The sequence below is a fragment of the Camelus dromedarius genome, chromosome X (assembly GCF_036321535.1).
Source record: "Camelus dromedarius isolate mCamDro1 chromosome X, mCamDro1.pat, whole genome shotgun sequence".
Classification (NCBI taxonomy): domain Eukaryota; kingdom Metazoa; phylum Chordata; class Mammalia; order Artiodactyla; family Camelidae; genus Camelus; species Camelus dromedarius.
The window spans coordinates 107379317-107394595 of record NC_087472.1 but is presented as its reverse complement, the minus strand read 5'-3'; the positions used below and the strand labels follow the sequence as shown (position 1 = coordinate 107394595).

The following is a 15279-nucleotide window of genomic DNA, read 5'->3' as shown; positions in this document are numbered from 1 at the left end:
GAAAGACTAGCTCGTCCCCCTGGATTTCAAAATGGTGCTTGTTTTTCAAGCCATTTCTTTCAGTCCATCAGTCATTGCTTCTTATAAGTCCACTTTTACTACTTAGCTTGGTTTAAAAAGAAGGACAAATCAAAGTTTCCAGCCAATTATAATTCCCCTGAGGGTTGTTCAGAATTTCCCATGTCAGCCAGAAACACAAATCGACCCTATAACCACTGAGTAATTTATGATGCTGCCAGGAAATCCACGATTGGATTACACCAATGAAGCCTTTATTGTAACAGTAAATGCCCAGATAGAATAATACCTCATGTTCATGGAACGCTTACTATGTGCCAGTCATCGTGGTAGACACTTTACAAGCATTTTCTTTTTTGATGAAAAATGCAAAAATGTGCTCTTCTGTTAGCTTAACAGCTATCCTCATGGGTAGACAAAGACCTTAAGTATTATGCCCAAAAGTCCCAAACATAAAGTGAATTAAGTTTTAAGTGGATTTTGTAAATGAAGTTTTATCAGATTTTTCCAGAATGCTTATGTTACATATCGAGAACAAATCCAATCTTTGGCTACATTCACTTCCTCAGGCCACTTGTGTCTTCTTCATTATTTACCTAGCCAGTATCAAAAAACTGACTAATCTCTTTAAGAATAACCTAATTTCTGTTTTGTCAATGACAGAGAATGAAACAGAATTTTGCAAATCACTGTTTTAAAAAATGAAATATTTAGTTCATGTAATTTCAGCAAATCGTATGCACTTTAGCTTTGTAACTGGCCAAGATGAATTGTGTTCTTTCAAAACTTTTCAACTTAAATGCAAGTACCAGGCACAAGTTGATGCTCCTCACTTAGGTTGACTCACTTTATCTACTTCAGTAAAATTAAGTAGTTATCTATATATTAAGACATTCAGGAAAAAATCACCCTAAGAGGGAAATTAGGAGCCCCTTTGAAGCTGCAATGACCATTCATTTATCTCTACACAAGGATCTCCTTTCCTCTGTAGTGTCCCCAAGGTCATCTGGGGCCATCTCTGTGAACTCAGCTCCTGGCATGAGGTCTGGCTCTTTAAGACAACCCAGTGTACACTGGCTCAACTGGAGAAAATGTTGGCATGGAGATGTCTTTATGGGGGGGGTGTTGGCTTATTTATTTATTATTAGGTGTTTTTAAAATGGAGGTACTGGGGACTGAACCCAGGACCTTGTGCATGCTAAGCAGGTGCTCTACCACTGAGCTACATCCTCCCCCCAGCATGGAGATATCTTAAGGCAGCTTTTTTGGTGGCCCTAGAGGCATCATCCCACATCCATGATGGTGGCCTACAGCCTGGCCAGGTGCCAGCATAAAATCACCGCGTTTAGTCTCCAAACCTCAAAAGAAACCTCAGAAATGACTGAACCACTTGAAAGGCGATGCTGTCCAAGCTGGCACCGTCAGCTGCAGTAGCAAGTAGTCAAAGAGCCACAGAACAACCAGGCAGCAGAGGACGTGTCTTCTAGTCCTAGCTCAACGTCCTCTTGCCAGGTGATCTGGAGCAACCCCTTTTAGCACTCTCAACTTCCTCATCTGCAGAATGGGGATGAAACATCATGACCTTCAAGGATGCTTCTGACTATAAAACATTCCTTAGGTTTGTGGTAGACATTCAGAGGTTTGAAAAGCATTCTATAGTCACTTCAAAAGCCAGAAGAAATAAGCACCCATCACCAGTATGTCCCTGCACCAGGAAAGCAGGAAAAGAATCGCATTTATGCCTGGATCCAAGAGCCAATCAGCAATGACCACTCCTACTTCCTTAGTCTTCATGGACAAGACTCACCCATTTGCATGTTTCTGTTGACAGTGTGTGTGTGGGGGGGGGGGGGGGGTTGACCTATGATACTACTTCACTTCACCAATTGAAAAAGAGACCACAAAAATCTAAAGCAATGTGAACATCTTTCCCCTCTTCTATTTCTTCCGTGCACCCAAGGACCCTAATCTTTCTGACATCCTCATCTGACCCTACCTTCAGAAAATATACACATCAGTGTCTCTCTCTCGAAAACAAAATCGCTTCAGTGTTACGCTACAGAGAAGAGTAAAAATGCCCCCAAACCCTTAACCTGGCATTCAAAGACTCAAACTCTTCCCCCAACAGGACTCTTGCGACATCCTCTCTCCCTGGCCCCTCCATCGGCACCCTGTGCTCCAGCCAGCATTGTCTAGAATCCCTAAGCTGTCTTGCGGATTCCTGCCAACAGGTCTCTGCTGGCCTCACTCCCGAGGAACGCCCCACTTTTCTTCTTTGATGCATAATCCACCGATCTGTCAGGGCAGCTTAAAGCCCACCACCCTAAAGCAAGATTTCTTGTCTATTCAAAACCAGAGTCAGTCCTTCCTCCTCCGAACCCTGAAGCACTCCTCCAACCCATCAATTCTGCGCCTGTCCATCAACAAGTGTTTACTCACTGTTGTGCCTCTCTGCCCTGCCAGGTGCTGGAGACACAGAAACAGAAGAGCACACAAAAGCAACAACGTGGACCCTTATCTCACACGCAAATAAGACAAGCGGTGGTTAAAAAATAATTGGCGGGCTGTCTGCCTTCCAAGTCCACACCTTAACCATCACGCCATTCTACTCCCTGGTTTCTTACAATATTATGTTCTAACATAGTGCCAGGCACAATGCTGAGGATTTACATGCAATTGATTTTGTTTTCCCAAGTTTCTATGGAAGTAAGTACATTAGTAGTCCTGTTTCACAGGCGAACTTAAGCTAAGCAACAGGCTCCAGAGTTACATATGTTTACACAGCCATGTGACTACACGGTACCTTGTGTACTTGTCTGTTCATTTCCCAGAACTCTGAGCTTCTCAAAAGTGAGTCCAATAACAATAAATTATCAGGCAATAAGACATTCCTCTCTGCAGGTGAGGGGAGAGAGAGGGGATGCATCGGGGGAATAGACAGATGAGGAAGAGAACAGAATAGGATGGAGCCTTGAGATTACTGTCAAAAACATATCCCTGGAGATGTTTTCTTTTACTCCGTATATCATAATTTCTTTTTGTACCAAAGTAAGAAAATTAAAATAAAGGTTTAACATATTTTACAAATATTCAGAAACCCTATTTCATCACATGGGAAGTTTCAAAAAATATCCTGCAGATGAAAGAAATGGTCCTATGAAATAAGCAGGCGCCAAAATGCATTTTGAAGGGGCCAGCTGGAACTGGTGAGACCTCATGTAACCAAAACATGTTGGAAGACAGACATCTGACTTACTCACATACTCCGACGGCATCATATGGCGAAATGTCGTTAAGGTTTATCTACATTTTAGATTCAAATCTAGCCTCGAATTCGGGTGAACCAGTTTGAAAAAAGATATAGGGTTGCACAAGGGATGTTGTAAGTGTTAAAAATAAAAAAGAATGACGGATACCCAATAATTTACAGACATCTAGTAAATCTGACATTGTTTTCTAATAAAAGCTTGGTCATGGTAGGTGTAATGGTCCTTATTCCAGGAAGCCTTTCTCCATTTCTCAGGTCTGGGGTTGGTGTCCCTGCTTTGGGAACAGTGTACCTCCCTCCACCATCAACAGAGAAAACATTCACCTGCTGGAACTCTCTGCTAAATTACTAGCTCTGTGAAGGAGGCAGACTGTTTCTGTTCATAGTGTCTTCATTTATGAAGCATTTATTAACTTACCTTTTCATGATCTCTCAAAAAAAAAAAAAAAAACAACCCTATATGTCAGATACAGTTGATGGGAGGGTAAATGAAATAACAGGTCTAATGGGTCTACTGAGTGTCCATCATATACTGACACAGAACAAAGGTGAACTGTTCTACACTTACCTGGGATCTAGTTTATCGAAGTTCACCCCATGAAATTTTAACCAACAAAACGCAGTAGAGACCAAAATGATGATTCACGTCCAGTGAGATAAAATATCAGGTAATATCTGGCTCTGCCCTAATTTAGAAATTATCTTACAAAATGCTTTTCATTTATAAAATGAATATTTGCAATATAATTATGAATTTAATTTAAACTTTCGTATAGCATTACGATCATCAATGAAGCAGCTGACAAGTATTTATTGAGAATGAATTATCTGCAAGTCTTAGGTGAGTGATGGAACAGTGGGAGCCAAAGGCCTCTGCCTAACTTAAGGTGATTAAATCATTGATGGAGACACACCATCTGTTCAAATTGACTAGATAACTAGGTATACACTGGAGTAAGTGACTGTTATGGATTCGTAAGTGCCTCCCCCCCACTCAATTTCATACCCTGAAGTCCTAACTCTGAATATTTCTGAATGTGACCTTATTTAGGAATAAATTCATTGTCACCATAAATGGTTACGATGAGGTCATACTGGAGTAGAGTGGGTCCTTAATCCAACATGACTGGTATCCTTTTAAGAAGGGGACGTTTGAACACAAAGACAAGCACACGGAGAATGCCATGCGACGAGACACAGGGAGAAGACAGACACCTGCAACCCAAGGAGAGAGGCCTGGAATACATCTTTCCCTCACAGCCCTCAAAAGAAATCAACTCTGCTGACACCTTGATTTTGGACTTCTACCCTCCTGAACTGTGACACAATAAATTTCTTTCCTTTAGGCCACCTAGTCTGTGGTCCTTTGATGTGGCAGCCCTAGCAGAGTAACACAGCAATAAACACTAAATTCTTCTCATAGATGACGGTTTCTCAACCTGAGCACAACTGAGATTTGGGACCAGATGGCTACGTGGTGGGGGCCCATCCTGCCTCTTGTAGGATGGAGCAGCATCCTTGGCTTCTGTCTGTCCACATATGCACGTAACACACATGCACAACACACCTTTTCCCTGCGACCTGCGCTATATTTGATACCATTTTCAAAGAAGAAACAAGTTACAGAAATTCTAAGGAAAAAGAAAAAAGTCTAGCTTAGTATCCATTTACAACTTCCCCAATGGCAAATACAGACCAAGACTTTCAAAGCATATAGAACCTTACAATCTATAAATGAAGCCCCAGAGCGAAATCCCATGTCTTCACCTCCAGATGAGAAGGACTACATACGAAGGCTGAGATTTAATTGGAACCTTGAACAAACTATTATAAAATTATAATGGGATGATCCATTGAAAGACGTATTATACAAATCAAGTCCTCAGGCCAAGCGAGGGCCAGAGTCACAACGGTGATACAGTGATCTGGAACTTCACCTTCAGCTCACTTGAGGTGGGACTCTGCTAAAACTGAAGGGCAAGGAAAGGTCACATTTTCTGGGTTTGTATATTGTTATAGGTGTAACCAGAGAAGAGAAACAAGAGCTCCAACATCATATGTTGGAACAGAAGAAAACGAACGACTGCAGTGTAATTCCCTGAAAACTCTGGAATGTGTTATATTAAATTCTCTTCGGTGTTACGTGGTTCACAAATCAAACCTTTAATCCAAGTTTGAAGGTCTGAGGGGCTTCTTAAAATTCAACTAAAATGATGTAAAAAGGTCCACATTATGATCTGCTCCGTTGAGAGGCTTATGCATTTGGCAGGAAGACTTTTCTCTTTTCATCTTAAAATAGAGTTCAGGAAATGCTGGTTTAATTTTCTTTTTGCTTCAATATTTTATGAGTACTTCCCAAAGCACAGTCTCTGAAAGCATTAGATTCCTAACTTGCCTAACTTGAAGCTCTTTCAAATGACGCGAAAGATTTTATTTGCATGAATTCCACATGCTGAAATTTTTGTTTTTTTCCCCTTTGTGTCTAGAAAAAAAAGTTGTAATGTATAAAAGTATATTCCAATTCTTTATATAAACACATGTATACTGAGAGCTAATGTGAGTAAAAAACATCCCTCAAAGTTGAGTGTTACTGCAAGAAATAATTATTCATAATCACTGCAGAAGTCCCCTCTTCAAATACTAATAGTATTTAGTTTTTTTTTTTTACTAACAGAAGTAAAAAAAAAAAAAATTTCAAACAGGAGACACTTGAATCCTTACAGATTCAAGAAAGTAAAGCAGACCTATTGTGTTATCAATGAAAGCATCCTCAAATTTCTCCGTGTTTGGTGTCTCTACATCATCACAAATCCAGTTCTGTACGAGATGCTAAAGCTTCAGGAAAATATACTTCGAGAACACATTTAGTTTTTCAGATCAAAGTCATTAACAAAAATACCCTTCCTGAGCTTTGCTCCTTTTAGCATGCTATCGCTTTCTTCAAAAATCAAGGTTTATATTGTCCTTAGGTTTTGAAATAACAAGAGATACCCATATGTCATCTATCCTATGATTTTCTTTTTTTACACTCACATAAGTGGCATGTTTCAGAACAAACTGGCTAGGCTAGCATGTTATTGGTTTAAATGCTCATAAGCACCTTTTGTGGATGGCTATAAATAAATGCTTATAAGCATATTTTGTTGAGTGGCTATAAATGTGTTTTGGTGCACTGGGTGCTGTTTATATGCCTATATTTCTGTAATTACAAGATACAATCTACTACATCATATGTTGTCAGGCCCTCTTGGTGACAGTATCAACGACTGCTACCCCACAGGCTTGATTAGACAAGTGTACAGGACTTGTGATTGAAGAGTTTCATTTTCATCAAAAAAAGGGTTAGAGCATCAAAGTGTGTCTCCTCATAAACTTGGAGATGTTATGTAAATAGTAACAACTCCTCTGTGGCAGCAAGCAGGGAATGAGAAGAACTCGAGTATCAGATTTAAATATCAAGTATGGGAGTGGTTGAATATCGAACATCATTGTGGTGTTTTAACAAGTGGTCATTAAAAGTAGTGTTAATGCAATTAAAGAAATACTTTTTGGTAAAGGAAAAAAAACGATCTGGCATGTTTACACTCTGGAAAACCAGAACACCTATTTCCAATCATCTTAAATATTCTGTCTCTCCTCAACCAAAAAGGGGGGGGGGTCTCGTCACCTTGGTTTCTAAAATTTGATAACCATATCAATTTCTGAAGAATTTGTTCCAGCAGCACAATTCAAACATGCATTGCCTTTGCTATTATTGACCTTGGAGATGTGTTTTTGGCTACCTTCGAGCACGACATTAGAAAACCAGTCAGCAGCTGTCTTCCCTTGTCTGTATCACCTAAATCCTAGGGCTTAACTTCCTAAAGATGGATTTGCACTGATTGTCAATGGACACTTTTGAGTGAGGCATGCTGCCCAGGGGATGCTTTTGTTTCCCAAGTGACATTTGGAAACAGGGATTCACTTTAGCATACCAAGTTCCCTCAGCATCCCAAGAAATAGGCAAACCAAATCAAGATGTGGTCCGTGCATCCCAGTGTCCCAAAATAAACTACATGGTCCCGGTAAACACAAGCACACATCAGCGCGGAGGAGAAGTGATAGAAACCGTTTCTGAGAGGCGACGATGGGCTGAGTGGTAAAACTTTTGATCATGTGATTCACTTTACTTGCTCACCAACACAGTATGTGTTTGTCCTGAGAGGAAGGCCTTCAATATATATTTACTCAAAGCTCTTAATTTATACTTCCTCTCCTTTTAATTGGCGTCTTGTGATCTAAAATTAGCTGGTAAGCAGAGTATATGGAGTGTCTCACTATCAGAGCAAACTCTCTCGGCTGAGTTTGCAATAATTACACCCACCGTTGCCCGAAGTTGAACAGACATCTGGAGACCTGGCTTATTTCTTCCCTGGTGCCTTCTATCCATATTTAGAGAGTGATTTTTTAATTTGATGTAGAGTCCTATTAATTATCCTTCCCCGAGCTGGAGTTCGGTTAATAATTTCACGTGAAAAGTGAAGTTCAAACAGTCCTGCCTGTAACCTTACTGACTCAAAAGCCTCAAAAAGGAATTCTTTCGTGAAACCCGAGATGGTCGGAACACTCTCCTTCACCAATAAGCTGCAGATCGTTTACACAAGGAATACAAGGTCACATGTCCCCTAAAATCCCACATTTGCTTGCTACAGGCATTCCTCCCTCTATTCTTTTGTTTGTGCAGTAACTAGATACAGGTACAATGAGAGAGAAATTAGTTTTCCCTGATGAGCAAGGAAAATGCATGCCCCCCCAAATGCCCAAACTGATTTTATCTGTCATTCCTTCCTGCAAGCTCTCGAGCGCGCTCTCTCATGCTCTCTCGCTCTCAACTGCAAGGAATGAAAATGATCCCGACTTTTCTGAATTCGCCCTCACCTTGACAACACTAAAATTACAAGCAGCAGTCAACTTTTACAAGATACCCTTGTTGTGTAACCTTTATACGCTGCCAAAAAACATGCTACAACTAATCAGATAACAAAGGGGGAAGAGAAAACCTTCACCTGCCCCGTAGCAAGCAGTGAATACACTTTTTATTTCCATGACATTTGCTGGCAGAAAGGGGTTGGCTTAAGGCAAATCGGACTAACCTTCAATTTGTCATAGCGCTCACTCAAAGCTGCCACCTGATGATCTCGGTGCCGCCCAACCAGTTTACACAAGGCACAGATTAACTGGTCATCGGTCACACAGTACATATTCACCTTCTCATCCTCGTGCTCCAAGCACATCAGCCCCCGGATGTGCGAGTCCGGAATTGGCTCAATCAGACGATGGCCCGTAAAGGGCTTCTTGTTCGGGTGAGTGGCTTTCAGGCACTCGTCACAGTAGGACACTTCGCAAGTGACACAGGTTTTCACAGCATCCTGGGCGGGATCCTGGTCACAGAACTGGCAGAGGACTTTCTCAGCGGAGGTCATGGTGTTGCCGTCAAACGCCCGCTCCCGGCGGGTCTCACTGGGGGAATTGGGCCCGCTCACTGAGGCTTTCTGGAACCTGTCGATGATGTTCTGCAGGGTGACGTTGCGTTTGAGCCCGTCTAGACCTCGCTGGCTGAGCGTGATGACATGCCGGCAGGTGGGGCACTGGAAGGCAGTGATGGACTCCACGGACTCGTTGGTAGCGCAGTGTGACACCAGGATGCGGTGGGCGCAGTTGAAGCAGAGGCTGTGTGCACAGGGGAGCAGGAGAGGGTCCTCAAAGAGCTCCAGACAAATAGGGCAGGTCAGCTCCGACTCCAGTGTTTCCATCTTCAGGCAAAGCTCTCCTGGGTCATCAGCAAAATCCAAGGAAGCTGACCAGCTATCTGGAAACAGAACGTAAGATGTAATTAGGCGCGAGGGGGTTGGCCATGGGGGGGCTGTCAGCTTTGAATGCATCTCAGAGTAATTTCCAACCCAGGTCATGGAAGGCTAAATGTGTGTACATTCCAAATAATCCTCTTTCTATTCCCCAGGGAAATGGGGGGGGGCACCCTAAGCCAGCAGACCAGATAACGTTTCCTCAAAGTTCCTGTCGCTGACAGCAGCTTTTTTTTGGGGGGGGGGTGATTCTGTTCTTTACAGGATCTTACGCCAAACTGGCAAGTTCTTGAAACTGTAATTTCCATATCTAATCACAATAATCTTATTGTGTCATGGCCAAGTTTTCCTTGCGTTGAAAATGTAGAAACAGTCATTAATGAACTACAGTCTTTCATAACTTTGCGCTTATGGATTTATGTTAAGTATATGTGTCTTAAGGACTTCCACGCTGCCATTCCAAACCATGCTTCAGGGAAATAGAAAGGGGCATGAAATGTGTATGAAATCAAATGGATGATTTCAGTGGAAATGATAATGCTTAAACATGGGATGTTAGTTTCCAAAATATATTCCTGAGAAAAAAACACTGACTTTCACAAAGACGGTTGTGAATGGAGGCAATGTTTCTGGCAAGTGTCTGTAACTCTTCTGAATAATTCTATTGTTTAACCCAGGGGTGGGATGTGGGTGGGCAGAGAGGAGCAGAGAAAAATCTCTGGAGGCCTTTTTAGTGGCTGCAGTGAGCTTGGGTACCAATGCCTAATAGCGATTTAGTTAATTAGAACAAGGATTTTCATGGCTACACTATTCATTTGCAAAGTTACAATGGTTATGGGCTGAGTATAGAAAGCAGTTGAAGGCAGTCACTCCCCTCTGAGGAGGCTTACCAGGGCTGCCGATGGACCCTGCACAGCCCTCCAGGCTTCAAAATTCCCATCAAGGGCTTGTCACTGTCGCCAGCGACAGGCCGGGCTAGCAGGAGGTCCAGCCTCACCCTCAGAGCCACGTTGGCCCGGGCACGACCTCCACCAGCTCCGATGCTCCCCTCCAGGCTGCCTTCGGGTGGCCCAGCTGCACGCTCCCCTTGTCCGGGAAGACTTGCTGCTTTTGTGAACTCTCCCCTGCCTCCCCTTCAGAAAGGGTAGGGCAAAGAATCACACATAAACCCCAGCTCATTAAGGGGGAAGAGGCCTCCTGCTCATTAGCAGGCCTGGGAACCAAGCTTCTTTGAACCTTCTCCCTTTCAAGGCCATTAGCGGAGGTCGGCGCAACACTGACGGGCATATTAGCTGCAGCCCACTGCGGGCTGTGGGAGAATCATGCAGATCACCCAGTGGATGCAAGGTTCAAATCACCCCTCCGGGGGGTTTTCTCAGCCGGATTCATGGGAAGGCTTCACATCCAAAGCTCTGTTTAGTGATTCTGACAATCAGCCTTTTTGTATTCACACCTCCATTTATTTACAAAATTCGCCATTTCCAGAATAGCCTGACCCCCTCTGAAGGAGTATCCCTCCTAAATACCATGTGGTGCTTTGGTTAAACTAATGCTCATCGTGCTCATCAACGGAACAGTAACTGATCATTAAAAGTGGAGAGTATGCGCCGAGCTTGTTAAAAATTAAAGAGCTGCTGGCTTCACAGAAGCCTGGCATCTTAAAACCCTCTTCAGCTATCCGCTGATATTAACTACATAAGAAAGGGTAAATGGGCAGCTGAGATTTGAAATATGAAAGACCAGTTCATCCTTCTACAACCTGCAATGGAAACACCGGGGCTGCTGTGGTGAGAAACTTATCATCCCCACTTGGTCCGGGCCAACTCTTCCTATAGATGGTTTGGAAGAAACGGAAAGGTTTTACCTATTCAACAATCTCTAGGTTCATCATGGAAAAACAGAATTCTCTCTACATCAAATTTCTTCTCACTTCCTATCAGAAGCATGTAAAGTCAAGGGAAAATGTAGCCCCTTTGGTCGGCTTTGTTCCCAGGTGAAACGAAAACACGTACTGATGGTTCTCAACAGACGGCTAAGCGTCTCCTATGTCTGGAGAGCTCTGATGATTGTATTTTTAGGCAGTCGCCAGGACTCCATCCCATAGTGGCGCCATCAGTATTTCTAGAGGCAATTCCATGGCCGACCCCAATGGAAACACTGACATTTTATTCAAGAGACGTTTACTGAATGCCAGGCACTAAACCGGCTGGAGAAGCCAGAATCTGGCATCCTCATCACATCCCACCTCTATGATCACGGGCCAAGCCAACATCCTCTCCTACCTAGATGATCACAGTACTTTTTTAAATGGTCTCCTGGCTCCTGCTCACTCCTGCCCCTCCCCCTACAGTCTATCCTCTACTCAGAAGCCACAGAGCCTGTTAAAGCAAGACAGAGCCTGCCTCTCCTCTGTTCTACCCTCCAGGGGTTTCCCATCTCACTCAGGGAGAAGTTCCCCAGAATCAAACCCGCCCCAGAGAACACAGATTCCGACAGTGACCTCATTTCCTCCCGCGCTAGCCCTTGTTCTGCTCTGGGTACATGGCTGCCTTGTGATTCCTCAAACACGCCAAGCACGTCCCATTTCCCCTTCGCAAGGTCTTTGGAATCCATGTGACTCTCTGCTCCAGTGTCACCTTCTTTGTGAACCCACATGAAACCAGTTCACCTGCTCCCACCATGACCACCCACCCACCCATCATGGCAAGCTTCCTTCCCCACCTAGTTTGTTTCCTTCCATAACATTCATCACTGACATAATCTATTAGATGGTTCACTGCTCCCTATCTCCTCACGACCCCATAACTAGAACATCAGCTCTAGGAGAGCAGAGACCTTGCTTTGCTTCTTGAGGGATGTCCTGCCAGCACCTGGAACAGTGTCCTGCACACAGTAAGACTCAAACATTCACTGAGCTAATACAAGCAATGATGTTAGGGTTGAAATCCAAAAGAATACAACATAACCGTTTTCTTTAAGGAGCTCTCAAGATACTAGAACAGAGGTCAGCCAACTTTTTCTATAAAGGCCAAGAGAAAAAAATATTTTCAGCATTGCAGGCCAGTCTCTGCTGCAACTACTCAACTCAGCCCCTGGAGCAGCAAAAGCAGTCCCATGCAATCCATACATGAATGACTGCTGCTGTCCCATGGAATCACGTTTACAAAAGCAGGTAGCATGCTGGATCTGGCCTGCGGATCTTATTCTGCTGATCCACGTTTTAGAAGACAGAGACAGGTACAGCCAGCCAAAACAGAAATGAAAATCACTCTCAGAGAGGTATGAATAAAATGCTGTGTGGGCAATGACGGCCATGCTGGTGGAGTAAGACTTCAACACGCTCGTACATGTTTCGAGCGCTAACGGGAAATGCTATGCCACGGGGTTTCACCCCGACATCAGTGGACATCATGTGAGTCAAGTGCTCAGGGGCAATTCATGCAAGAATGATTTAATAGCAGCTGCTCAGAACTGGACCTGTTTTCTTTTATTGCCACAGCGCTTGGCGTGGTGTTTTATGCAAATGTCCAGGCTGTAACTGTTGGTTAATTGTATTAAGTGATGACAAAATATTTAGGTGCAAAGTGAGGTTCAGCCAATTTTCTGAATGTTTTGTCTGAATGCTGCCAGAAAGGAAGGGGTGTTGATTTGATACCTACAGTGGATCTCACTGTTAATATTTTTATCCAGATTTTGTCATTGTCTCAATATTTTTGTTAAACTCTTCAACAATATGTTACTAGTAAACAACCATGCCATCCCCTCATCTTAAAAATTAGCATGGTTTATTTTCTAGCTTTCTTCAAAATACCTTTTTTGAGAAACAAAAATATCATTCACTCTTTCACCAAATATTTAAGTCCCTCTAGGTGCTGGGTCCTGGGACAAGACCTGGTAACACCTAGCCTGTCCTTCTGTGATCTTACAGTCTGTTAGAGGAGAGAAAATACAAATTGCCATCCAACATAACAAAAGACACACACCAAAGAGTGGGTGAGAAGAGGATGGGGAAGCTTCCTAAAGGAGGCAATATGCCAGGTGGGTTTTAGAAAATCAATAGGGGGTTCACCAAGCACACAGAGGTATGGGGCGTGGGAGTGGGGGCAGATTTTGTGTAAAATGTTCTCTTTTTCTGTTCAGAACTCCTGGAATCTAATTCCCAGTCCTCCAATTAAAAGGGGGAGGGAGAGAGATTCTTAGCCCTCACTACAATGGAAGGAAGTCACACTTGCATATCATTGTCAGGAAATTCTATAGTTCAACATTTTTCTGAATGGGCCGATTGGTTCTCATTCAGAGGAGGATGTTGGTAATCATGGGAACCCTCGCAACAAACTGGGGATGGGAACAATTCACAGCTCACACCTCTGTTGGTCCACTGTTTCTAGTCCAGAACAGGGCACAGCCGTGAAAGGAGAGTTGGGTGGGCAGCCAGATAATCTAGGATGATCAGCAGCTCTGCTATTTATCAGCCGTGTGTCCCTGGGTGATGTCCACAGAGGTTCCCTCCAGTTCCCTCCAATCACATCCCTCAGCGGGAGAGCCTCTGGTTATAGGTTACAGTTAAGCCCTGGATGCTGGGAAGCACAGGGTACAAGACATCTTTTCGAGAAACTTCTTACAGACTCAAGACTTCTGAGGAAAGCACTTCACTTTCAAACGGAAAATCATACATGGCTATTTCTTTTATGCATCTCTTCCTTCTGTACCCCCCTCTCTCATTCTGTGTAGCACTGAGATTGGGCTTTTCTGGTTTCCTCTCTAACCACTGCTGACTTCCCCTCCAGCTAATCAAAGCCTGGGTGTTTTCTAAAGGGCCGGCCAGCCAGCCTTCCATCCAAAAGCCATCCAGGTTGCTCGTTCATTCATGCCCTGTCTCTCTGAGAATGACTCCTAGGCTCATATCTCGCGGGGCCATCTCTTTTCAGAATCCCAGTCCAGCAATGACAGTACTTTGCTTTGTTTACTGTAAGTGCCTCGACTCGGAGTGCACATCTCATGGGACTCATCAGCTCCCCTCCCAAACCCAAATGCCCTCCAAACCTCCTGGGTGCTTCCATTTGTCCTGATCAGCACAAGTCACAGACTCATCTTATCTTTCACTCCTCCCTCTCTGGGGAAGGGGGCAGAATAATGGTCCCTACAGATGTCCCCATCCCAATTCCTGGAACCTGTGAATATTCTACATTACAAGGCAAAGGGGAGTTCTGGTTGCAGGTGAAATTAAGGTTGCTAAGCAGCTGACCTTGAGACAAGGAGATCAGTCTGGATTATCCAGGGGAACTCCATGTAATCACAAGCATCTTTAAATATTGAAATGGATGCAAAAGAGTAGTGGCAGATGATGCCATGTGAAACAGACCTGACAGCCATTGCTAGCTTTGGAGATGGAAGGAGGCCACAAGCCAAGGGATGTGGGTAGCCTGTAGCAGCTGGAAAAGGTAAAGAAACAGATTATCCCTTAGAGCCTCCAGATGGAATGCAGCCCTGCAGATACCTTAATTACAGCTCAGTGAGACCTGTGGCAGACTTAGGACCTCCAGGGCTGTTTAACGCCATCAAGTTTGTGGTCATTTGTTACAGCATCAATAGAAAACTATATGCTCTCCTTCCCCCAAATCTAAATCATGAGCCAAGACATGTAAATATCAAACCTAGCAGTTCTATGACTGGTTTCTCTGTTCTCCCTGCCTCCATATTTTCCAGATCTTCTTTACTGCATTCCTAGACTGTTACCCACAGCAAACAAACCAAAACCAAAAACCGAAAAACCCCACACAAAACCAAGAACACCCGCAATATGATTTCTTACCTCCAACCTTTCATCCTTCAGTTTCATCTTTGCAACACATATCGGGAACCACAACTTCTTCCCATCCCTTTTCTTAAAAGGCGCAAAACATCGAGCAGCTCCCTACGGCCCAAAGTACGAGTCATGCCATCTTCACTCCTTTTTCAAAGCCTTGTCCAACTTTCTCCCTAACTGCTTCTTCAACCTTATTTCCCATCACTCACCTCCTGCACTGGAGACCCAGTACATGGGACCATTTTCTGCTCTTCGTCTGCCTCTGCTTTTTGTCCTAATACACATCATTTTTCCCCTCATGAAATTTTTGTTTGTTTGTTTCATGTTCATTTTCTTGTTTTTGT

The 15279-nt window shown here is 43.6% G+C and overlaps 1 protein-coding gene across 2 annotated transcripts in view; it reads right to left on the bottom strand.

Moving 5' to 3' along the window:
• The window catches only part of MID1 (midline 1), a 577456-nt gene that overhangs the window by 99562 nt on the left and 462615 nt on the right, over nt 1-15279 (bottom strand). For both annotated transcript variants that reach the window (XM_064482590.1, XM_064482591.1), the window contains one exon: nt 8419-9134. In XM_064482590.1, the coding sequence (XP_064338660.1) occupies nt 8419-9078 (660 nt within the window). In that variant the 5' untranslated portion in view covers nt 9079-9134. The remainder of the gene's footprint in view (nt 1-8418; nt 9135-15279) is intronic.